This window comes from Prunus dulcis, chromosome 7 (assembly GCF_902201215.1).
Source record: "Prunus dulcis chromosome 7, ALMONDv2, whole genome shotgun sequence".
NCBI classification, from domain to species: domain Eukaryota; kingdom Viridiplantae; phylum Streptophyta; class Magnoliopsida; order Rosales; family Rosaceae; genus Prunus; species Prunus dulcis.
The window spans coordinates 17,278,036-17,303,426 of record NC_047656.1 but is presented as its reverse complement, the minus strand read 5'-3'; the positions used below and the strand labels follow the sequence as shown (position 1 = coordinate 17,303,426).

Sequence of the window (25,391 nt, the reverse complement as noted above, 5' to 3'; positions counted from 1 at the left end):
ATAAGTTCAAGAAAGTTGACAGAATGAGATTGAAAATCGCTTTTCTTTACCCTTACGAATAGAATAGCTTCTTAAGAGTTTAATTAGAGCATGATGACCAAAAAATGAAAACAAGAATTCGGTTTCCCTTTTTTCATTTTTTATGTTCCTCGACGATCTCTTCTCCTTCTTCATCGCTTATTTTCTTTTTCTTTTTTGATAGGCTGGCAGGGCTGCTCAGTATGATAGACCGTAATACTGAAAGACAAAGGAAATTCAGAAACGGGAAATAAAATAAGTAACGTTCCACTTCATTTCATTCATGCTTTCTTTACAGTGGAGCCTCAAGTAGTAACAGCAATACAAAGCCCATTAGAAGATTTTTAGCAACCCATCAGCTAATATGGTTACCCACAACATGACCCGAGCCCATAACAAGCCCATAACAAGAAAATTACTGTAATTTATAAATATAAAAATATAAAAATATAAAATATAAAAACCCTTTAGTACAAGTTTCCCTTCGATGTGTCGATCGAAGTAGTCCTGTTCCTCACCTACTTTTTCTTCTTGCTGCCTCCCTTCTGAACCCTACTTTTATTCTTAAACTTTAAGCCTTTAGTGGAGAGAATAGTTGAGACACTCTTCCCTTCCAGCTTCTTTGTCATCTTCACCACACTTGATATCCCTTTTCTTGCAGCTGCTCTATGCTCCGGCCTACGGCTCATCATTTTTCGATCAAGCGGCCAATATGCATACGGTTCAAGTTTGTCCTTCCTCTTCAAATCCCCACCGGCCTTCTTGCTGGCGTACTCTTTGCCGGTGGCAGCCCACCCGGACTCTGATGTCTTCCGCCGCTTCTGTGTTTTCTTTGAGTCTACGGACAAGTAACTACCCGCTTCACTTCTTGCATCTGAATCAGGTTCCGATGGCTTTCTCTTGTACGATTCTGCTTCGTCACGAATTATTAGGCGCCCATCATCGTCTATCTCTGGCCCATCATCCGACTCCATTTTTCGCTTTAAATTCTCGGATGATCTAAGTGCTGACCTTGTTCTTTGCCGATCAAGCAAGTCGAGTGGCTCATCTTCTAGTTGATCAAGCAAGTTCTTCTTTGTTCTTCTGTATTACAAACAATTGTGTTAATTTATATTAGGCATCGGATGATGTAGAACTTCCAAAATATGGCAAACAAAACCACCAACTGAACCACAGGCTACATGATCTGCTAGATAAATTTGCTTAAATTGGATTGTGTTTATTTAAGAAATCATTTTTTTAACATTTCTAGACCGTCCGATATGATCCAAGCAACACCTGTTAGGCAAACTTCTAGCTACCAAGATCATGATTGATACATAATCTACTTATTCCCAATCCATTATGAACATAAAGTACAACCTACCGTAATGAAGATGCTTTGGATTTGAGCTGCGAGAAAGCCTTGCCACGTTTGCCCAAGACTGTTTTGGCATCCATATATTCTGTATCACTATCCTCAGTTTCTTCATCATCAAAATCAGAAAATATTTTTGTATGGTTCCATCTGCTTAACCTGAAAAGAAGATAGAAAATAACAGAAAGTTACAAAACATAGCCAAGTAGAAGCTGAATTGAAGCTTATATCACATAAGCTTCAACTGGTAACATACATGTGTGTACAATAAGACATAAATATGCACACAAGTATTTTGTTGTGCTCAAGCATTTATTAATTTTAAAATTATGTAAGACTGAGACCTGGATGTAGTTGCTTTGGAAACTTGAGATCTAGCTTCCTCAGATTTAGAACCCAGTTTCCTGTCTTTCCGTTCCTTGATCTGTGTTCAATTAAAAAAACAAAACAAAGGAAGATCAGAAATAAGTAGTGAGTACCCTGGACAATGTTCATTCCACCAAGATGTCCCTCGACAGACCTTCCGTATGTTGGTAAGTAATTTCATATGTTCTTGAGGCATCACAGCCTTAACAGCATCGAGCCCACATTTCTTGACAAGCATTTCTAGAAGAAGCTTAACCTGAAATTAATTCAGGTTTGACGAGCTAGTGGTCAGAATTTGGACTAATTATCAAACCAACTGAACTAGATGTCTAAATTGAGTCACAAGCATTTTAATTGAGGAAACAACCTTGGCTTTGAAGTGGGTTTTAGTAGCGTCTTGCCACTTCAGCAAGCCTTCCACCATGCTTTTCAAGTGCAATTGCAACCCCTCGGCTTGTGATTTGGCCACTAATACCTTCAACAAACCTAAATTAGCCTGCAATAAGGAAACGCCCAACTAAGAATAAAATAAATAAACGAAAATACGCTTGTAAGATCAATTGAAATAACAAATCACATAATGATTTATTAAGCAGTTAACTCAAAATAATTAATAACTCCAAAATGCTGATCTAAAAGAGAGGGGGTCTACTTTAATTATTTCTTTGTTCTTTCTCTGGAGGAGGAGAAATGCGGACGGAAGCAAATTGGTAGCGGTTGAAACAAGATCAGAAAACTCATAAGCCAACCGAGCTAAGCCCTTCATTGCAGCACTGATCATATGAGGAGTTTCACCAGCTAGGCCCCCAGCTACCTGTGACCATAAGATCAGCTTAGACTTGCTACACATTTATATATCAAATTCTACTCTGGTCCACAGAAGACCAATTAAAGATGATAGAATCAGTCATAATCAAAAGGAGGAAGGGGGCAAAAGAGGTTGCTCCACACAGACTTCTGAAGTATGGACTTCTAGTCAATAGACTTATCAGTAAATTTGAGCCGTAATAACTAAGCAATCTGAAACAATATTCAGTACCATGTTAAAAAATTCCAACAGGTGTTCTCTATTCCCGCCTTTCTCCTCATCACCACAGGCGTGGCCAATTTGGACAAGGATATCATAAGCTCTATTTCTTGTCTTTTTGTTAGCCTGCATTGGAAAAAAACAAACATTAACAATTCATATCAAACATAAAGTTCAGAAGAGCCATGCAAGATCTTTTACCTCTTTAAGTGCAATAATTTTATTAGTCAGGAATACTAAAACTACTTATTAAACCAGATATTGCAGCTGATAAACCACTTTACCTCTTTAAGTGCAAGAACTATTTCTGTCAGGAAACTTATGATGTCATCCCGCCACTGCTCTGTGTCACTCTACAAAAAGATTGAAGTTCTTAGGTATTGAGCGCCATACATACGAAACTTGAATCTAAACTTTGTTCCTAATAATGGAAGATTTAATGCTACAAGGAATGAATCTTAGATTAATTGAAAAGTGAGGTATCGTTTATTTATGGATACCTTTGAAACATGGACTACTAGGAAGTACAAGCAGTCGAGTCGGTGCCGTTTAGCTGAAAAATGGCATGAAGGCAGTACATTAACCATAAGGTCAAGCAATTCCTTGAGCTTCGATGAATTCGATGAAAGAAACGAATCACAGTCCTGACCATATTCAGCAAAGAGATACATAAGCTAAAAAGGGTGCAAAAATACACCACCGTAACAGGCAGGTGATGGCCCAGCAGCACATAATTTCATCTTATTGTTTCTCCTTTTTCTTATTTTTGAAAACATGAGTATTCCAGAAAATTATGATTGATATATGTGACCAACTCTTCTTCAACTACGACATTAGCAGCAAAACAAACCAATTACACCCAGTAAATCATGTTTCCCCGTATTTTCCAGTGACAGATGATGACAATAAAAGTCACAGTATGGAAGCATTATTATGGATTATCCATATAATTCAAAACATACAAATTATTAACTTTTGCATACCCTGAGAATGATTGAAAGGACTTTATATGCCTTCTTTTGTATCAAACCTTCATCATCCTGAAGTCAGGAAGCCCTTAGTTAGTGCAACCTTTCCTTTTTTGAAGCATTGCAGGATCCCTTAGAAATGAACAAAATAGCCAGACAGAAGAGAAAGACTTTCAAACCTGTAATGCATTCTTTATTGCAGTAAATAGAACATTAACCTCATTATCATGTAAACCAGGTAAAAATGAAACCGCCAAGTCAAACAGTTGTGCCCTGCAGTTAAGATGGAAGAATTAATGTAATGTCAGATGTTCCACAAAGAGAGAGAGAAGAAATAATTAAATTATAAAAAGCCAAAACTAAACGAGATCAACAACAACAAAAAAGTATTGATATACCGCTTGGAATTAAAATCTCTAGGACTTTCTGCTTTGCTAGCCTCTTCAGTAACCTTTAAAAGCATCCCCATTCTATTTCGGAAAAACTTTGACACAGCTTCTTTATCTGCTATGGAAGCAAACTCACCAATTGTGGACTGTAAACGGTGCAAACATAATTAATCTCAACCTCACAAAAACTGATGCGACATTAACAAGTACGAACATGAATCAAAGATAAAGGTCTATTTTCAAGTAAAAATTGGACCCATTTTTTAAAAAGACAAAATGTTGGGGGAAGCAACGGGAAAAAAAGCGGTACAAATTTATTTAAAACGTCACAGGGAAATCAAAAAGAAAGAAAAAAGAGACTGAAAAGGGTGATACTGTAAAAAAGGGACTGGAGCTTATAGAGTGAGTCTGTCACGACCCCATTTTCTTCCTTTGCCTTTGTCGCCCAATTATGTTGAAATTCTTTAAAATGTCCACTACCAAGTACCTAGTACATGTGATAAAGAGACAACTCCTCTCCGCCTCTCTTTCTCGAAGACAAGATTGTGCCATGAATACTTTTTACTTTTTGGTTTTAACAACGATATGCATGATTCTTATGGGAGCTGTATTTGTTACTCCAGTGGCAAACTCACAAATTCATGACTATTTTAAAATCCATGCCAATTTGGCATTCTTGTCAAGCATTTTGCAGGACAAACACTATCAGACATATAACCTCAGTATACTTACGTACCTGCAAACAGCCTGCATCATCTTTTGTGGTATTCAAGAAAACACCTGATAGAACATGCAGTAACTCGCAAGCAGATGACTTGAGCACGCTTAAGTTATCTGCTGTAACCTGAGGGGTATAATGAGCAATAGCTCTGTGTCTGGCACTACCTACTTCACTATCAGACAGATCATTCATTTCTTCCACAATTTTCTTATTTTGTTGTACAAGAATCTGCAAGCTCAAGCATATTATTCCACGAAACTCAGGTTCATCTTGAAGGGCACTGCACAAGGCTTGCTCTAGATCGTTGAAACTTTCAGCAGTATCTGAAGCGTAGTTGCAAAATGAAGGTAACAGTGACCACAAAGCATGTACAAATGCATCTGTACTCCTTGATGAAAAAATACGTCCTTGTGACTCGAGCTGCCAAATACAAGACGACGACGTAACTAAAAAATTCCATCTGAATTAAACAACTAACACTCCATCAGTATGAACTGTTAAATACCTTTCTAGATTTCTCCTTTATCGTTCGAACCATACCCAAAATTGACTCTGTAAAGAAGCTCAAACGTGCACCAATAGTATACTGCTTCAGTATCGGAAAGAGCCAAACATTCACCTGACTTGAGTCTTCAGCCTCCAAATTAAGAGGTAGAAGACCTAAAAATGTTTCAGGTCCCATTGCAACAAGAGCCGATCCAAGGCATTCATGCAGCTATAAAATAATAAAGTCATTATATTAGTAAGTGCTGCACTAATAGAGAGTAAACAAAGACGAAAGGACACAAGAAGCTTCCAAATAATCTTTATAAAAAAAAAATAGTTTGACTTGCAACCAAGAAAACTTAGTAAATGCTAATAGTGGACCTAGTTACGATATCAAACCTACAACTGTAGCTATAGAATATAAGGTTTATATATATATATATATTATGCATTTGCAATATTAGACCAGATATCCCTGATCAAAGCAATGCAACAAAACAGGGCTTCCCTCATCAATTATTCTTGCAGCTGCAAGTTATACAGTATGAGGAATTATAGCTTTTCTTTTCTTTTCTTATTTTAGCATTGGGTGGCCAGAAAACCCAAAAAAATAATAAATTACTGCAATCCAGAATGTAAAAGATGGTATAAGACCATTAAACTGCAGTCAACAAACCAGTACACAGTCATAATTGTCAAACAACAAAGATAGCCGTAGAGAAAATATAGAGATCCATAAGATAATGACAAGTAACAGTACTCTTCATCTCTTAAAACTGAATCATATGAAAAAAACCTGTTTCCTGAAAGGGAAATCTTCATCGGATAACTTCTCCATCTCTGCCAAGCTCCTGAGCGCACCCCTCATGAAATAAGAAGCATATACCCCTGTATGATAACGGATATTACACCTCTTAAATGAAATGGAGAGTGCATAGCAAGTGAAAAACAATTTAGTTAAAAATGACAGGAAAACAGTCAGATACAGCAAAAGCAATACCTAATTTATCGAACATGGCTGAAACAACTTGGAATGCAAGGTCCCAGACACCAGCGTAGTGATAACCATGTAAGCTTTCAATAGTAGCACATACTTTTTCAATTATAGTTGGCCCAGACTTCCTTGCATCCAGATTTGCATTCATTACAATCTGGTCAACTCCCTGTTTGATCAAGCTTTCATCAATGCAAGCATGAATGAGACTCTTAAATGTATGCGCTGCTGCATGTATGGCCTCTTCATGCTCAGATGCCAATACATCTGCCAAACTCAAAGAAAAAACACCACAGTACTTTTTGAGTCTTGCTTTCTATAATGGAAAGAGATACAAACAGGAACTCAGGGGAAGATTTTTTTGAATGTATAGGAAGGTAACATGTATACAACTAAAGTCAATAAAGGAGGGAAAACATTACAAACCTCTGAGTGCATTGAATACAATAGGGAGTTTAACTACGCATATATGCCTATTGAGGGAATAAACTTTGGCCATTCCACTACCAAGCAAGCGAGCTGTGAATGTCATCCCATCGACATATGTCTCATTTGTGGAGACAGAAAGAGCTAATGAGCATAACAGATCGAGCAACACTTCAGGAGAAACGTCTGTAGATGGATTGAGACAAAGTATATTCAAACTATCTGTTATGCGCTTTGTAACAAGTGGTTGGTGCAGATCCAAGAGAGTTTTGTAGTACTTGAGGACGGAAGTTTTGTACTTGATTGACATAAGAAAAAGACACTCTTTCAAAGCATCCAAAATATACAAGACCTCCTGAGCTCCCTTGGGTCCTTCACCCGCATCTGCATTTGACCCACCAGCAAGCAGAAGAAACCTTTCAAATAAGTTAGTAAGCCCTTCACTTGCTGGGGCAAGCAGCGGTGTTCCTTGAAGACTTTGCAGTACATCACGAAGACACAATTGTGATTGTCTTCTCACCTTTTTTAGAATACAATTAGCATAAAAATAAGTACATTATAAAGTAGACATCTAAAACACCAAATAAAAATTAAAATTTCAATCCATTTGATATAATCTACATTACAAATATCAGAAATGAAATGAATTCTATGATAACCGATCAACATCAAAGAACAAATAAAATGTGAGCAATTCACCTTAGGGCGGGAATCTGTAATAAAGCTCAATAAGAAGCCATACAATGAAGACACATCAGACCAGTTGACACGGCCTCTGATGATGAGCACATGCGATATGCATTTCAATCCTGAGACGGCGGCGCCCACTGTCAAAGACGGAGACCGCAGAACACGCACCAAGAGCTCCGATAGGAACTCGGACTTCTTCACGAGAATTGCGGCCGAGACTTTTTGAAAGACAATGGAGAGAATTGTGATGTCTTTGAGCTCCTGAGCCATGGCGCCAATGGCTGCGCAGAGGTGGTGGTGGTCCTCGCGCGTGGAGTTGCTGAAGCGCGCGAGGATTGAGGTGCAGATGTCGTGGTCTTCGATTAGGGGAAGAGTGTAACCGTCGTCCATTTCGATGCCTTCCATGTTGGGCGGGGATTGGGGAGTTGCAGAAAAACCCTAGCTTCAATGAATTCAGGAGGTACCTGGGGTTTATGGACAATAGTCGAGAGTGAAGAAGGAGAATTTGGCCCAGTTAGAATTGGCGGGTTCATGTCCTGAGTCCGTGAAGCGAACACCCGACATTCTTTACACCCCTTTGGGCTCAACGGTTCTACATTTTACTGGGCCGGGTCGGACGCGTTGCCCCGAATATAACCCTCCTTTCTTTTTTTTCCCCTTCTTTTCTAGGGCTATATGTACTTGTTTAAGATGGATTGTTGGTGATTATGGTGATATTGTTATAAATTGAAAGAGAAATTGGAGAGAATTGAAATGGAGAGAAGCATAATGGTTTTTCTCTCTGCAATCAAATTGATCTTTTTCTATCTGTATATTACAATGGGAAGGTATTCTTCTTATAGGCAAACCTTCAAACATGTGGGCTCCACTATATAACGTGTGGGCTCCACCTCTATTATTTACAACACTCCCCCTTGGAGACCACAAAGGATATGGAATATGCCTCGTTAAAAACCTTGCCAGTAAAAACCCAGTGGGATAAAAACTGGTCGAAGGGAAAAAGAGTACATAACCATGTGTAACATAAAATTCTGTGTATATTGACACGCGTGCGACACTGCCTCGTTAAAACCTTGCTAGGAAAAACCCAGTGGGATAAAAACCTGGACGAAGGAAAAAGAGTACAGTGTGGAAAGGTCTTTATTGATGGCACGCTCCCCCTGATGCTTGATAGAATATCTTGAAGCCATACTGTTGATCATCTGTCTGAATATCATAGTTGACACTGCTTCTGTGAGTCAATCTTGAGCGACACTGCCTCGTTAAAACCTTATCAGGAAAAACCCAGTGGGATAAAAACCTGATGAAGGAAAAAGAGTACAGCGTATGAAAGTCTTTATTAATACCATGCTCCCCCTGATGAATATCTCCGCCTGAAAACTTCATGACTAACTTTGTTCCAGTAAATGACCATATAGATTTCCAGAGTCCGCATATCTCACATCATCCCAAAAATGATGGTGATGGAGTTGAGCTCAAATACGATGTCCGGTCTAATATACTCCCGGAAAATCCTTAAAGTGCCCAACGGATAAAAAAAATGCTTCAATACTTTCTTAGTATAAGCTATAATCTCGTTGGCATAATGCTCGATCTTTCAGTCGAGACAAATATTTCTGGAACTCTTGAGAAGTTTTAATGTGTTTGCAAACATATTAATGTACTCACTGAGGCAATTTATGCATATTAGTATTGAGTACGGATTTTGTGCTTCAGGCTCATGTCATTCAGGGACTTGCTTCATGCAATTTCAATCCTTTCAAGGATTTTGTTTAAAGGGATTAAACTTTATGACACATTATATAGCTTTAACCCAGCTATTTATACATCTTTAGGGAATCACTTCAGGTGATATGCTCTGTTCATTTAATAACCCTTAAAGGTAACATGTTGGTCTCCATGTGCAATAAGGGGGGAGCACAATTGAATTTGAAAATATGGAGAAAACCCAACATTCCTTGTTTCTGCCAGAAACATTGTGTCATACAAAGTAGGTATATTCCCTTTTATTCTGAACACCCAAGTATAACTTTTAATATTAACATCTTTTGGGGTTCGTACTGTGGGTTTGTTCTTTCACGTTCATTCTCATCTATAATGGAATTGCCTCAGTCCATTTTGGCCAATGATATTGTCGACATTTAATAATTGAACGTGGTTCCAATCAACACAGCCCATTGATGATTTGAGTAGCTACTCCAAAATCAAAATTTGTCATTCATCAATTCATGATCCCACCATTCTTATGTGCATGCGCATGCATCAATTATAAGCATTTCTTTGCTTTTTGGGTACCCAAGCCACTGCAGGGGGCTTTTATTATGTGAGAATGTGGATTATAACCTCCAATGGAGCGTTATTTTATAGTAGGGCGTGGATAATCTCCATTTAGGGAGTTGGAACATTTAGAACCATATATCTGTCATGCTGCAGGCATGCCACAGATTAATACATACATGTCAATTAATTTCTGGGACCTTAACCCATATTATGGGACTTTAACCCATACAATTTGCTACGCATTAGGCGTGCACAATATCAATATTGACATGTCAAAGGATTGTCCTTTCGGGACTTCAATCCACATCATTTGCTACGCAACAGGCGTGCATCATATTGATCAATGCTATACCCATATTCTGTTCTTATGGGACTTTAATCTGTGCAGTGTATTATCAATGTATCCAACTTGCAATTTGTAAAATTTGCATTAATAATTCATGGATACATACAAGCCATTCTTTTGGAACGGACTTATCTCCCCATTTGGTTACCTTTCAAGATAAAATATCAAATAAGTATATAAGCATAAAATAACACAAGTATTGCTTACATCCTTAGGTGGGAGAAACTTTTCTCAAGTATCATTCAAGCTTGTATCGGCCCAGTAAATGTAGTGCTTGATGATCTAGTTATATCCTGCAAGAGCAAAATCACAATTCTTTTCTCTGTCAAAAACAAATAACTCTCAGAGTTAGGATCACTTCATGGATTCTTTCTTCAGATGTTCATTCTAAAGAAATAAAATCTCTTATGAACAGAGAGCTGCAAAAGAGAAAAAATGCAAAAAAAAATTGTGATATTGATTGCAAGATAAGGTAAGCAATCAGGGAAGGAAGCTGGTGGGAGCAGAAAACAAGCTCTCAATTCTCCTAGTCTAGAAGGACCTCAGGAGATTAGAGCACAAGGCCGCCTTCACAATTCCCTGATCTTGCAGAAACATGATCAGGGATAGTCTTGTTTCCTGAATGGATGATCAGAGATAGTCTTGCTTCTCAGGCATATTAAGTGCTTAATGATAAGAAAAACAAGTAGATATAGCATCATTTTGGATGGGAAAACTGGATGTCTTCTACAAAGAAAATTTCGTTAGTAACACATTTATACACAAATACAATGAATAGGTAGAACCGGTGAATTTCAAATTAACCATAGGAAAATTGCTAGATTCTCGGGATACTTTTGAAAAAGTAGCTCCGTGAAATCCGTAAAGCAAGATCGGCTTTGAAAATAATACTTGAAAAACGCCGAAAGTGCCGACAGGCATTATCAGAGGCCACGTGAAGTTTTGGACTCTTGCGAAAGAAAAAGATAATGTGGGGATTCGAGAAGATATTGGAATCCTGAAAAGTTGCCACATTTTCGTCTATAGATATTGCCTTTGCAAAACTTGATTGGAGTAAATACGTTTCAACTCAACTTCGTTTCAACTCAATTTCCTTCATTTTCTGAAACTTTAGTTTTGTAAGAGTTTCTTCGAAACCTTCTTAAAATGGCTTCCTCTTCTTCCAACCCAAATAATTTCAATTTAAATGATGCTCCCGCAACAACTAGTGACGCCAAAGTTTGGCGTCCATCCTTTGTATCCCAAAATCGTCATCTCACAATTAATGATTCTGTGATGATGGATGATGCTACTGCTGTCACAGTAGCTAGGAATTTCATTATTCCAATGGATGAAATGTTGTTGACAGGGAGGTCTGAGGAAGAGGCTATTGATGACTCAATGGCTTTTAGCATTCAGAGTGCTGCTTCTGTTTCTAACTTGGCTGATCGTTTGCGTGTTAGAGCAAACGAGGTTCAGAAGCTGACAACTGAAAATTATTCTCTTCAAAGAATGCTTCATGAGTCTCAAAAAGAGGTTGAGAAACTCAAAGGAGAGAATAATTCCTTGTTGAAACTGGTGAGTTCGTACTCTGTTGGTACACAGAGAAAGCTAGACATGCTGCAGGTCTCAAATGAAAGAATTTTGGGAGACCATGAGAGGCTCATGGCTAGGCTTAAGAAGCGCCGTCCTCTTCCTTCAGAGGCTTCTAGAACATAATGTAATTTTATAGATTTTACAGGGCCTGCACCTTCATTGCAGGTGGAAAAATCTATCTGTTATATGTTCCTTTTCTGTTATAATAATATTTGCGCACATTCTTAAACTTGCACATGTGGTTTTTACGTCTTTTCAAAATGACGGTTTGGAACCTTGTGCCTTATAGGTTCAAATAACCACATCAAATCTCTCATATTTCCATGCATGTGAGCCCAGAACGTTTGGTCTGGGTTAAACCCAAACTCATAATTTATTCGCCATTTTCAAATGGACATGAAATATGAATTGAGTAAAAGCCACGCTAATATCACAATATAGTAGTGAAGAGCATTAACTACTATATACCCACAACTTCAAGTTTTAGGATCTCTCATATATTTGGATCCATGGGCTTCCGGCCCAGATATAACAAAATATGTGGGGAGCCTCAATTCATCATTTGAAGTTTATACTGATGTTATCCATTTCACGGTGTTTTTTTTTTTTTTTAACAACCGGAATTCACAAAATATATTTCTTCCTTGAGGTGTCGATTATAACAAAATCGAACTTTATTAAATTCATCATTTTCTTATGCCAAAGAAATATGTGGTGTACCACAATTTTCAATAATACCTCAAGGGTTGTCCATTTAATTGTTGGAACTTCAGGTTCTCAACACTGTTAGATTTTGAACTTCGGGCCAAAATCACATATTCTCATGGTATGGACATTTTTACAATTTTCTGTACATATTTCGGGACCTCAAGTCTTTACATAATTGTCCATATTTTGAGGAACTTCTGGCATCTCATTTACTTTACTCATCCATGAGTTTAAGGAACTGCAGGTTCCCTTTTGTATATAGTGACGGTTTTACCCAAAATGGTTAATATTTATGCATACGTCACTATTCATGTGAATAGTACTATTCATATATCCGGTACTATTCATGTGTACAGTACATCTGCCAGTACAGTTATCATCCATGTGTACGGCACTATGAACCAATACGGTACTGTTACATCATTAAGGAACCCCAGGTCCTTATTCACATGTCAGGGATCAAGGACTCTTAAGTCCGATCTCTTGTTTACATGTATAGTACCGGAGAGACTGCCAGCTCTCATATCAATATCATCATCAAGGATATTCAAGTCCTGATGTAATTGTATGATGAGGATCAATGAACTTCTGGTCCTGATCTGCATATTGTAAAGATTTATCATACAGCATAATTAATCCATAAAATAAAATTACTTGTATGGACGTTAATCCCGCACCATACTTTAAATGTGCGATAAAGTAAAATCATAAAGTATGAGGGTTAATTCCACGTCATACTTTAAGTAAAAGTAAATGTGCGTGTATGGGCACTAATTCTGCTCCATACATAAAAATAAAGGCGTGGACGATAAACCCGCGCCACCCTTTAAATTAATACTGTCGTATGAGGGTTAATTCCACATCATACTTTAAATAAAATTAAATGTGCGGTAAAATAAATTCATAAAGTATGAGGGTTAATTCCACATCATACTTTAAATAAAAGAAATGTGCTTGTATGGGCACTAATTCTGCTCCATACATTTAAATGACAGTAAAGGCGTGGGCGATAAACCCGCACCACCCTTTTAAATAAATACTATTGTATGGGTAATAAACCTACACCATACAGTAAATAATGTATAGTAAAGTAATTTCATAAAGTATGAGGGTTAATTCCACATCATACTTTAAGTAAAAGTAAATTTACAATAACGTAAAGGCAATTATTTGTGGGTTCATATCAACACCACAATCAAATAGCATAATATCATTATACTGTTATATTAGTGGAATATCACGTTGGTTTTTCTTCTTTCCACCTGCAATCTGGTCATGAGTATTAAATTCTGTAGGTATTTTAGTAATGTAATTAAGTAAAGGAGATAAAGTGAGGCAGGATACTTATCTCTTTATTTCGGTGGGTGTTCACATCCAAGAACAGTAGTTAAAGATTCTAAAGAAGTGAACGTTGTGGGGGTTGATGAGATGAAGTTGACACTTGACAGGGTGGCTTTGGCATTTTGCCATACAGCTGTCACTTTGCCTCTGGGTTGCTGTCTTCTTTGAAAATTGAAGATTAAAATCTGCAAAGACACTGTACGGCATGTGAACTTCCACCTAAGTGCAAGGGGTAGCTAGGGCAGTATAGTGGGAGTCTCCCAAGCATGAGGATCTGTCTTAGAGCAGCATGGCAGCCTATTATCCCAACTAGTCACTGACACTGCCGAGCCTAGCCTCGTGGTTGAGTCTGTTTGCACTTGCTGCTGGTGGTCTCCGACAAGCTCTCCACCTGGCTCATCCTCCTCATCGGCTCCGTTGATTCTTTTGGAGGAAGCAAGGCTCCAAGCAATTTCTGGTGGATGGCAGCACAGTTGATGTGGTCTGGGACCTAAAAGAGAAGAACAGGTTGCAGGCCATCACTCATAGAACCCATCTTGGTTTCAAGGAAGGAACATTTGTTTGGCAACAAGAATCAAGTTCCATGAAAAGGAAAGCTTTCATGAGATTTTGATTGAGTGCGACAACATCTTTGCCACTGGGGCTGATTCAGAACTGGAGATAAAGATAGATGGGAGCATAGCACTCCATGTCAAGCACCTCCATTGGAAATTCAGAGCTCTGGGCCAAGGCATGGAATGTTCATTTTCAAGCCAATATCATCTTCATCACCAGAAACTGCGCAGTCAACCCAAGAACAAGAGTTGACTGAAAAATCAAGTTGTGCAGCAGAAGAAGAGGATGACAAGGCAGCTGGCAAGTGCAGAGTCTTTAGCTTCAAGACGGTGGGCATAAGAGAATGATGGTGTGTGAAGCCACATGAAGCTCTTGACTTGTGGTTTGACCAAGTCCCAATCACCAGCATGGCCAATCCAACCCCAAAAAATGATAACGTAGAGAGAGTGCAGGGCCGAGTAGGAGGCAGGGGATGGTGGTGATGCTGATTCAGTGGCAAGTGCTCTTAGAGATAGAGAAATTCGTTCTGATAACGTGTTATAAATTGAAAGAGAAATTGGAGAGAATTGAAATGGAGAGAAGCATAATGGTTTTTCTCTCTGCAATCAAATTGATCTTTTTCTATCTGTATATTACAATGGGAAGGTATTCTTCTTATAGGCAAACCTTCAAACATGTGGACTCCACTATATAACGTGTGGGCTCCACCTCTATTATTTACAACAGATATCAACTTATTGGACTTTGATAACAAAATTAGCTCTAGTTATTGTTAAATGCATCTTTGAACTCCAAACAGTGTAAATTTTCCTTGTGTGGGCCCAGCCCTTGATCGAATGGCTTAAGTCAATTGATCCCTTGTGTTCTCACACCTTTTCAAAAGCTGCCATTTTGCTACTTTAGTTTGGTCACATGCTTTCTGGTTGTCCAAGTCCCAAACGCTTTCAAAAGCTCCTTCATTTTTTGTATACACACCATAAAGTTTGGTCCCTAAATATTCATGATGCCCAACAACTTTTCCTAGTCATTGTTGAGCTTTATGATCAAAATTATTTTTTCATGAACCAATACAGAATTTTTTTAGGCATATGAGCTACAACAAAGAAATAATACAATTGTACAAGTGGGTTTGGCCAATTAATTAAAGTAGTAAGTTTGCCCCTGTACCCGATTTTCATTTCAATTCGATTAGTTTAGAATATAGTGGTACGAGTTCTATTACAATTACAGTAGTTTAGAATATTGTCTCTTGTTACAAACGTGCTTTTTAACATTGTTATTTATCACGTAATTCAAGTGACTTTGATGAGTAAAAGACAAAAAGGACATCAATAGTTAATTTGATTGCCTTTTAATTTATACACATAAAGTAAAATACAGAGAATTGTGAAACATTCAAAATAACAGAAAATGTCTTTAATTTAAGAATTGAAATTATTGATTAAATAAGGATAACATGGTAAATTCACACTTTCATATTTAAAAAAATTAAATTAAAAGAAAAATCAGATTATTGATCCTATTTTTATAGAACACAACTACCAATTATCTTTTTTAATTCTAAAATAAATTTTAATCTTTTTAAAAAAAACCTCTCACAAGTTAAGTGCTCGTGGAGAGCCTAGTTTTAGATAAAACATGAAATGATACACTATGAGGAAGAGTTTATACATGCAGCGGTCGATGAGATCATAGGTACAACTTTATAAATAAATAAATGAAAACAAAAGTAAAAAACAAAAAAGTACGAACGAACTACACACGCTATAGATAACGCCCGCGGCATGAACTGATCTGATACACCCGGTGAAACAGAATCACGGCCGTGCATCGCCATCATCATTCTCATCAAGGTTTAGATCTGGGCCGACCACGGCTTTCATCGAGGCGGTTGATCAGGTACAGCGCATTGCTAGTAACCCTAGCCGCATTCGTAACCTTGCGCTTCATATCCGCCTTCACCTTCACATCAAGCTCCTCAAACCCATCAAGACACGTGTCGTCATCTGTGAGGGCTGCGCTGACCCAAGTCTGGGCGTTGCTCATCTGAAACCGAAACGTTTCGGCGTGGAGGTGCTTCAACTCGTCAAGCGTCCGGGTTAACTCGTCCACGGACTCGGACATGAGGTCGATGCAGGCGCTGAGCGCGGAACGCTCTCGTTTGGTTCCCTGGTCGGAGTTGGAGAGTTGGGCGAGGTAGCTGGAAATGCGGCGGGCTCGTGAGAGGCTGACGGTGACGGCGGCCTGGGCCAGGTCGCGAGGGGTGTTTGCGGGGCCCGCGTAGGTGGAGAGAGAGTGGATGCAGAGGTTGGGGTAGCTGGCGTGGCTACATGACGAACGGACGAGATGGGATGAGTTGGTTGGGTTGTTGTGTGGGTTGTGTTTCGGCGCGGCGGCGGAGTAGGGTAGGGAGTGGAGGAGGAGGAGGAGCGGGAGGAGAGAGGGCAGGAAACGCATCGTTTTGATGTGTAATGGTGGGAAGATCTGAGGTAGACAGGGAGCGAGAAGGGTGAGGGTGAGTAGAGTGAAGAAGAGTGTGAGTGTTGGGGTGGTTGGGCAGATGGATGTCTGATATGATTGTATTTAATTAATTAATGGGTGCGCCAATGGTTGGTTTTATAGGGGTATGTGTGGTTGATTGGGGGGCAAGGCTACGAAACAATCGAACAAAATTATGCTTGTTAATTTTGAGTCCAATGAAATTAGAGAGGTTTGTAACTCAAATTGTTAAGAGTAATTATTTTGTATTTGATTTTTTATGTTTGAGTTCTTGTCTCTCAATATTGCTTGTATCAAATGCTTCGTTAATCAATTTTTTCATCCTTTGATTATGTATAGTTAACTAACCAATCTTTTCATTCTATAGGCTCATTTGGGACTGCTTTTCTAGAAAGCACTTCTACTTATAAGTGCTTCTACTAAAGGCGCTTTTATTATAAAGATGTTGAAATTTTCATAAGAAATCAAAATGCTTTTTGGAAAAATACTTGGGAGTGTTTCTTGAAGAAGCACATGACATGTGCTTATTCATAAAATACTTCTATAGCTCAGAAGCGCTTCTAAACTTTTTTGCCAAACACTATCAAAATAACTTTTAATTAAAAACGCTTTTAATTATTTCAAAAACACTCCCAAACTGCCATGTTAGTTTACTTTTTGTCATTTTGACTTTGGTAAATCTTTGGGTTGAAGATATGGATGGTATTTATTTCATCCACTCCTATAATTGAACCGACCCATGTCTCAGACTCATCGCTATCTATGCACTATTTTTGGGACGAATAATTTAATGACACCCGTAAGTTTTTTTTTTTTTTGGTAGTGGTCTGATTATTTGTATTATTATGAAAAAAAAAAAAAAGTGTAGGGGGAGAAGAGGGAGTTTATTTTCCTCTTTAGGGATAATCATCAAAACAAATGAAAACAAAAAATTAATAAAAAGCAATGGAAATTTTTTTTTTGAGAAATTCAAATGAGTTATTTACACTAATACTACTTAAGATTTTTGGTTTTTTCACAAAACTCTCTAAGGTTTTAGAAATTACACAAACATCCCTAAGATTTTAATTTGTTTTCAAAAAAATTTATTGATTTCTCTTCCAAAAATTAATGATTTTATACAAACAAATTATTCAAATAACAAAGTTTACTTTTTAGATTAGATTGCATATGCATTTATTGAGGTTAATTTCATCTTGCATAAGCATTTTTTCAATGTAATCATCAATTTTTAGACGAATAATAAATAAAAATGAGTTTTGTAAAAGCAAACTTAAACCTGAATGTTCATGTAATTTTTAAGACATAAGGGAGTTTTATAAAAACACCAAAAGCTCGAAAAGTGGTAGTTTAAATATCTCAATTCAAATCCCCTAACCAAACAACACATCTTGTCAAACATCTTTTCTTTGTGTTTCTTATAGGCAATCTAATTACAAATTTACGCTCCCCAATTTGTGGCTATTTTGGCTAAGTGTTCGGGACCTGTCGAGGGCTCTGAATAAATTCACCACAAGTTATCAACCTATCACTAGCCAACATGCAAACATGTATTTATTGACGAATAACCAAAGTCCTCAACCGTGTTCAGTGCATGCTGCCTGCCGACCCATTGCTCCTCAAAATGTTCCAGTGAGGTGGCATTCAAATAAATTTGGAGACCAAACAAAACAATCACAAAAAATGTCATTTTGTTAAACAATCACGAATGACTTAACACATGGATTATTCTTTCTAGGAGACCCAAAAAAATAAAATCAAAAATGTCATTTTCTTAAACATGGATTATTCTTTGGCTTGTATGGTTGTAACTTGTACATGTATAAAAACTCACTAAAAGATCTATTTTTACAGACGGAGTCAGAAAACTCTTTTTTGAAGCAAGAAGTCTAAATATCTTAGTTGGGGGACATCATCATAATAAGTACATAGATATGAAGGTTGGGGGTAGCCAATGCCATTTTTAAGAGAAAATTTTAGTTGCAAGGAGAATAGTAGTGTTTTGTTATCCGCGACCAATATCATTATGCTATGTGGAAGTGTTATCATGCGTGTCATAACGTTATTGATCGGGAATAACAAAATGGTGTTATTTATCCCCGTTTCATGGAAATCTTTCTCCATTTTTAAGCCTACATGTGACTCCATAATTATTTGTATCCATACCATAACCACTTTCCAAAGAAAAATAATCCGTATATAAGATTAATTGACATGATTTAACTTACTGGAAAAATGTTTTATTACCAGACTTTTTGTTCGTGTTGATTTTTTATTTACTTCCATTTATAATTTAACAATATAAGTATTTGGTTAAAAGAATAATACCGACAGGCTAAGCCCATACCAATTGGGGGACATGAAATGAAGCTACATATAGTATATAGTGTAGGTATAGGGGCCTGTGATTTAATGCGCATCACCAAACGGAACCAATTATATTTTATATAATAGTGAGAGTGAGAAATCAAAAGCAACTCCTTTGCATGCCACTTTGATGGAGTGAGTGAGTGGGAGTTTGAGCGGCAAACATAGGTCCCCTTACCCATGAATTATTATTAGCAGCAGAAAACCGATAAGAAACACACTTTTGTGAGCCCAACAGCCTTTCCCATGAATTTGACATGGCAGGGGTTAAGTTCTGAAACACAGCATGTGAAATGCAGTCTGGAATTGCATTGTGACATAATGGTTACCCCACCGTACAAATTGCATATGCAATTTTCTCTCTTGGGTTTCTCCCTCCCCTCTCCTGGTAAAAACATTTGACAGCAGGGGCACGGCAGCTCTTCCAGCAGGCCCAGTTGAGTTCAAAATGTGTGGCGCACGACGTGTTTGATGAAATGCCAGAGTGAGCCAAATTAGGTTTGTCTGGAGTGTGGAGATGGTAAGGGGTCTACCCACGTGAAGCTGGATTGCGAGCAGTTGGGGCTTGTGGCCCAATTGGAGAAAACGGGCTTCACAATCTCACCATTAAATTTGTGGGCCCATTTTCCTGATGCATACACGGTATCCACCAACTATGAAAGCTGAGACCCTGTGGACCCTTTGGATGATATATGATATCATATCCATGAGCTGGTAACATATAGTAAGATTGTAACGAGGGATTATAATGGTGGGGTCTTTGATAAATAAATTCCTCAATGTTAGACGGTTAGATTGAACTTCTCAAAACACCTCTTTAACATTGCCCGTCATTATAAAAGCCTCTAATAACATAAGGTGTCAAGTATTATATAGGAAATTGGGCATAGTATTTTTTATTTATTTTTCATATATTTACTTACAAGTGAGGATTTCACACCAGCTTGCTGAGAACAGGTTTGTGGTATTCATGAAGAATTATTGGTGATGGTAATGGAAGCTTGACAATAGTACAAGTTCAGCAGTGTAACATATGGCTGTAGTTGGGTGTAGTTTTGGTGGGAAGCCCAACAAGTTTAGGTTGCTATCAATTGTACATGTACAACCTCTCTTACCTGGAATCCATCAAGCATATAATTCAGCACACAAATAAAAAGTTTAAGATGTGCATCAAGATTATGAACTAATTAATGCATGCTTTTGCTAACTATAAACATGAAATTGAGGAGAAATTTTTGCATCTTCCGAGTATACTATATACCATCCAATATACATAGGACATATAATTTAGACTTTTCAACTTATTGTACTATTTTTTTAAAAAAATAAAAATAAAATATTTCCACATGTCCTACCTCCAACATGCAAAAATTCTAGCTCCAAGCCTTCTACCTTGAGAGTTAGTAGCTTATTTTTCTATGCACCCATTCCCTGAGTAATGGTTGGTGGCCATTAGTCATCATTGATGCGGGTCTCACCCATCAAAGATTGTTCATAATGATGTGTTATAACTTATATTTATTTTTCTTAGTTTGTGTCATATATATACAACAAGTGCATGATTTTTCATCAAAACTGCTATGAATCCATCATTCTTGTGCCTACACGTACTCATCTTTCCCAACAGGTCCTACATACTACAAGGACCATTTGTTAAACATAATTGTCAATATGTAGGTGACTTGAAACCATTTGATTGATTGTTACAAGATTCTAAGATTCTTTATATAATTATATTATATATAATAATTTCTCACAACAATCAACATTATTAGTAAGATTAGAGGAGATTTGCTAATGGAATTTGGTTCAGGAAAAAAAGACATTGACTCGCAGACGAAGCATTGTAGTTGTGTGTGTGAGAAATCTCATTCTGTTATAATTTAGACTATCCCTTATACTATAAAATAAAAATAAAAATATGGTGCGATTAATTAATCTAATAAAATAAAGTTAATGAAGCTGCTTCAGCCTTACTTACCATTTTATAATTGCATATCTAGTCAGATAAATGGTTATTAATTAATATAGTACCACCAAACACAACCACCTCCACCGCATCAATCCTATAATTTATCTGCCGCTGTCTTCTCTATTATTATTTTGGCTGTACCCAGTTTGTCAATTATATATATATTATGTATGTATTTTATAAACACACACGAGGTACAATAATAAATCACATCAACTGGCAATATAATCTGGTTTAATGGAAAGAACAAGAATTAGAGAACAAAAAAGAACCAATTAGCATTGCATTGATTCCGCGGATTAATCATGTTTAACCCAAACAAAATGTATTTACATTTTTTTTACAACCCTAATGCCAAGAACAGGAGCTTATTAGAATAAAACAACTCCCTCTGCCATACGACAATCTAACTACTACATGACACGGTGTGTTGATTTTGATGAGCTGTGCCTTTCGCCAACTCTACAACCATCCCATAATCTAACGACGTTACCGTTAAGCTCCGTCAAGCCCTGGTGCCTGTACCAACCCATCTCCCCTAATCTCAGCCTCAGAATACCCTCCAACCACTCCCCACAACCCTCAGCCACCGCCTCATCGCCGGCCCTCTCTTCCGCTTCCTCCTCCTCCTCCGCCGTTAGGTCAACGCGGCCTTCTGCGTTATCCTCATAATACAGAGTGAACTTCAACCCTTTTGTCACTACTACTCTATCATCTTCAAACTTACAAGGCGCAGCCACCGGAGACAAAACAGAGCACGGTGGCTCGTCGGCAGTTTCCGAAGGCGTTATCTCCGGAACCGGCGACGACCCATTTGAGCTCCGGGCGTCATTGGAAGGTGGTGAGTTGAACAGACAAGAAGAAGAGATAGCAGTACTGGCAGCTCTGGTACTGGCTCTGAGCCTGAGGCTCAAGAAGCTGACGGCGGCCGTCAAAACGGCGACCCAAGTCCACAAATTGTTCACAACAGTGAACAATCCGAAGCTGACATAGTTGAAAGCAAGAGCTTCGAGAGGAGAATCCAACACAGAGTTCATGTTGAAATGGAACAGAACAGAACAACAGAACAGGGGTTTTCTGGGGGTTTTGTGTTAAGGTTTGTTGTGTCCGAGTGTGGTGAAGAATACGAGGTGTAGATCTGGTGAGGAAGAATTTATGGTGGGAGGAGAGAAAATCCGAGGGAGAATTTGGGCCGTTGGATTTGTTATGGTTGGTGTGCGAAGTCCAGTTTAGGATCCGTATAGAGAGATGCCAATAGAGATGCCAAGAATCGAGAGCTAAGATGCGAATTGCTCAAGGTAGATCCCAATTATTATACCGCATTTTCCCACTTGCATGATTTATTCCTGTGACACGTGTCAGGCCGGGAACCAAGTGTCGTATTCGTTTTCGTGAACCCCACAGTTCCTCTCCTTCTCCGCCTCCTCCCTTATATTGCTGACCACACAAAAATAGTATGTTTGGGGGGGGGGGGGGGGGGCGGGCGGGGGGTCTAGAAACTGATGGAGAAATGTTGAGTAAAATTATGCATGCGGTTCATAGTTTTCGGCCGTCATTTCAATTTGACACTTACAAATTTGATTTGTGTCTTTTCTTTGCAACTTTCTTTGAAGGATGAAGTCTCCAAAAAGCCAAAGTGCCATTGTCAATAATAAAAAAGTATTGCATTTTGCCTTCGGTGGCTCATGAAGACTTAGTTATTCTAACGTATTAAAAACAAAATTTATAGTGTAGTACAATAATGTGATATGTCTAGTATTTTTCTACATATTACACCTCGTAAAGTTAGGAGCTTTCGCATTACTGTGTAGAATATTAACGTAAGATTAAAAAGAAAAAATTGGAGAAAAATTTGCAAGAAACGTGAAACGTGAGAGAGGGTTGACGCTAGTCAAGCTATAGCCTACACGTGGGTACACGTAAGTAATGCGTGTGTATGTGAATTTCTTACCTATAAATTTCACTACCTTTAGATAATACAAGGCAATAAAAAATATAAATAATAATAAAAGACTTGGTTGGGAAATAATAATAAATTAATTAATGGGCCAAGGCTTTTGAAGGAGTTAGGTAAAAGGAGAAGACTTGCAAGTCATAGATGATAGCTGGTAGTTAACTATATGAAATGCTGATTATGAGTGTAGGGATGAAGTTACCTTACACGTGATTCAAGCTGTAGGGGTTAAGATTAGATGGATGGTGCCCAGGTTTCCATATTTGTATTTCTTTTACGATACTATAATATGCCCATGTGTAGCCAGGTCTAAGTTGAAAGGTCTCAAATACCGAATTTTGATAACTGAAGTGCATTTCATTTGTGATGATGTAAAATTAGTAAATGAAAAGAGTGCGAAAAAAATGAAAAATGAAAAAGAAAAAAAAAAAATTTATCAAACAACCCCTAAATTAGTGATCAAGCCAATTTCGAATTTGGGTCCAACCATGCAAGCCTGCTATGTTTTTTGGATACATGGGGTGACAAATTTTCAGCCTGAAAACCACATATGGTTTTTAAGAGCCCAAGACAAATACAAAAAGCAGGGCTGTGGATGGGCGAATATATATATATATATATATATATATATATATATATATATATATATATATATATTGAGTTCTTTTTCTACTTGCACCTGAAAATTCAATTTCACACACAATTAAAATTTTCATAAACTTAATAAGTATTTAATTTAACAAAAATACTATATACCACCTTGTGTATCACCTCTTTAATAGAGGTGATTCCCATTGTATTGGTGCGCTCCACCCTTATTAAAGATGATGTAAAGCAAATTGATCATCATTTTACATAGATTGTTCAAGTATTAAATTTATTACATTTTAAAGAAAACTAAATAAGGAATTAGACTTGGAAAAACTTCACAATCGTTCAAATTTCCATAACCCCAAAAGATTCTTCATGAAATAGAATAGATAGACCTTTACGTATAAAAATCTCTGTCTAAAAAGAAAAAAGAAAAGAAAAGAATGCCAAAGTCATAATAATGCAACTCCATCTCCAATGGGTCTGTACAATTGAAAAAAAGCTTTTCTCTTCCAACTATTCTAGATTGCACGAGATTCAAAGTGAGAAAACTTCGAGGCCGTTTTTGAGACTACAAAGGTTCAGGTTCAAGTTCTAAAGAAACTTAGTATTTTTGAAGTCCTAAATAGAAATGAAGGCCATAAAAGCTTAACTAGAATGTTGATAATTATAAGTCAGTCAACAAGAAGCTTGCAGTTTGTTTCTAGATCTAACCAACGTTTGATGGCTCTGTTTGACTTCCATTTCCAAAAAGTCAGCTATTGATTTCGAACAAAGTTATCTTCTACTACTAGTCTGCAATATTGCTAACCCTAACTTTGCAAAGCTGAAGAATTTTCATGTCTGCTTCCTCTCTGAAACCAACAAGACTTGTTGATGCTCAAAATGGTTTGGCCAAGGTTGAGTCCAACTTAGTGATGAGGTGTGATGGATGATGGATGAAGGTGAGGACCTTCACCAAGTGTGTGAGGATTTGGGCAAACGATAAACATATAGAAGACAAGATATACGTGGTTCACCCGAATGATGGGCTACGTCCACGGAGAAGGGTGTTCTCATTATGATAATGTTTGTTTACATTTGTACAAGGGGATTAGACCCAAATATAGAGATATCAAGTGAGAAGCTCAGCCTAGAGATGGATCCAGAAGAGAGAGTACTCAAGAGCCAGTCCCCCTTCTAAGGAAAGAGTAGTCTTCTTTTATAGGTGAGGGGGAGTCTCCATCTCTTGTAGTTTTCCGATGTGGGACTCCTCTTGCTTTGCTTAGAGTTGTGATTTGTGGTGATGCTTCTTTGGCTAAGGTGATGAGCTCTCAAAGCATGGCACTCGAATGATCTAGCCTAGCTAGTTGCTCGGTCAGTTATGGTACAAACAGTAGTCCCCCAAGTTCTCGAGTAAGAAGGTACTTCTTGGTTGGGGACTTGTAATTTTAAGTGCACTGGCCGAGCAACACCATAGTTCATCTTCCAAGCTGTATAGTGCACTGCCCATAGTCCCCTAAGTCCCCGGGTAAGAAGGACATTTGGAAGGGAGAGAACTTGGCTCGAGGGTGCCGAAGGTAAAGGGGATGCCGAAGGCACAAAGCTTGCATGTCGCAAGGCAATGTGCCTAGGCACGAGGGTGCCGAAGGCATAAGAATTGCATGTCCCAAGGCAATGGGGGCTAGGGGGTGCCGAAGACAAAGAGGATGCCGAAGGAGACATGAAGCTTGTATGTCACAAGACAATGTGGCTGGGCACGAGGGTGCCGAAGGCATAAGA

General features: G+C 38.0%; 3 protein-coding genes across 3 annotated transcripts; all 3 read right to left on the bottom strand.

Moving 5' to 3' along the window:
* Nucleotides 1-269: 269 nt before the first annotated feature.
* On the bottom strand, nucleotides 270-7,970 carry LOC117634250 (RRP12-like protein). Its single transcript, XM_034368249.1, has 18 exons — nucleotides 7,452-7,970; nucleotides 6,753-7,272; nucleotides 6,333-6,593; nucleotides 6,129-6,220; nucleotides 5,352-5,561; nucleotides 4,862-5,266; nucleotides 4,135-4,271; nucleotides 3,916-4,009; nucleotides 3,752-3,808; nucleotides 3,269-3,412; nucleotides 3,053-3,121; nucleotides 2,781-2,894; nucleotides 2,394-2,555; nucleotides 2,109-2,237; nucleotides 1,896-1,997; nucleotides 1,720-1,799; nucleotides 1,385-1,534; nucleotides 270-1,101 (listed from the first exon to the last, which is right to left on the bottom strand). The coding sequence occupies exons 1-18, from the start codon at nucleotides 7,845-7,847 to the stop codon at nucleotides 537-539; spliced, it is 3,687 nt and encodes a 1,228-aa protein (XP_034224140.1). The 5' UTR covers nucleotides 7,848-7,970; the 3' UTR covers nucleotides 270-536.
* A 7,875-nt stretch (nucleotides 7,971-15,845) lies between these two features.
* Nucleotides 15,846-16,841, bottom strand: LOC117634533 (pectinesterase inhibitor 3). Its single transcript, XM_034368679.1, has one exon. The coding sequence runs from the start codon at nucleotides 16,702-16,704 to the stop codon at nucleotides 16,096-16,098; it is 609 nt and encodes a 202-aa protein (XP_034224570.1). The 5' UTR covers nucleotides 16,705-16,841; the 3' UTR covers nucleotides 15,846-16,095.
* A 4,497-nt stretch (nucleotides 16,842-21,338) lies between these two features.
* On the bottom strand, nucleotides 21,339-22,483 carry LOC117634689. The gene has a single exon (XM_034368876.1). It carries the CDS (start codon nucleotides 22,120-22,122, stop codon nucleotides 21,499-21,501), a length of 624 nt encoding a protein of 207 aa, XP_034224767.1. The 5' UTR covers nucleotides 22,123-22,483; the 3' UTR covers nucleotides 21,339-21,498.
* Nucleotides 22,484-25,391: the final 2,908 nt, after the last annotated feature.

Bases quoted from the DNA above. Each gene is read 5' to 3' on its own strand.
- LOC117634250 (XM_034368249.1), bottom strand. From the start codon at position 7,847: ATGGAAGGCATCGAAATGGACGACGGTTACACTCTTCCCCTAATCGAA. The intron at 3,809-3,915 runs GTTTGAAAGTCT...TCCTGACTTCAG, and splicing joins CAATAAAGAATGCATTACAG to GATGATGAAGGTTTGATACA. The intron at 3,122-3,268 runs GTATCCATAAAT...ATCTTTTTGTAG, and splicing joins TAGTAGTCCATGTTTCAAAG to AGTGACACAGAGCAGTGGCG.
- LOC117634533 (XM_034368679.1), bottom strand. From the start codon at position 16,704: ATGCGTTTCCTGCCCTCTCTCCTCCCGCTCCTCCTCCTCCTCCACTCC.
- LOC117634689 (XM_034368876.1), bottom strand. From the start codon at position 22,122: ATGAACTCTGTGTTGGATTCTCCTCTCGAAGCTCTTGCTTTCAACTAT.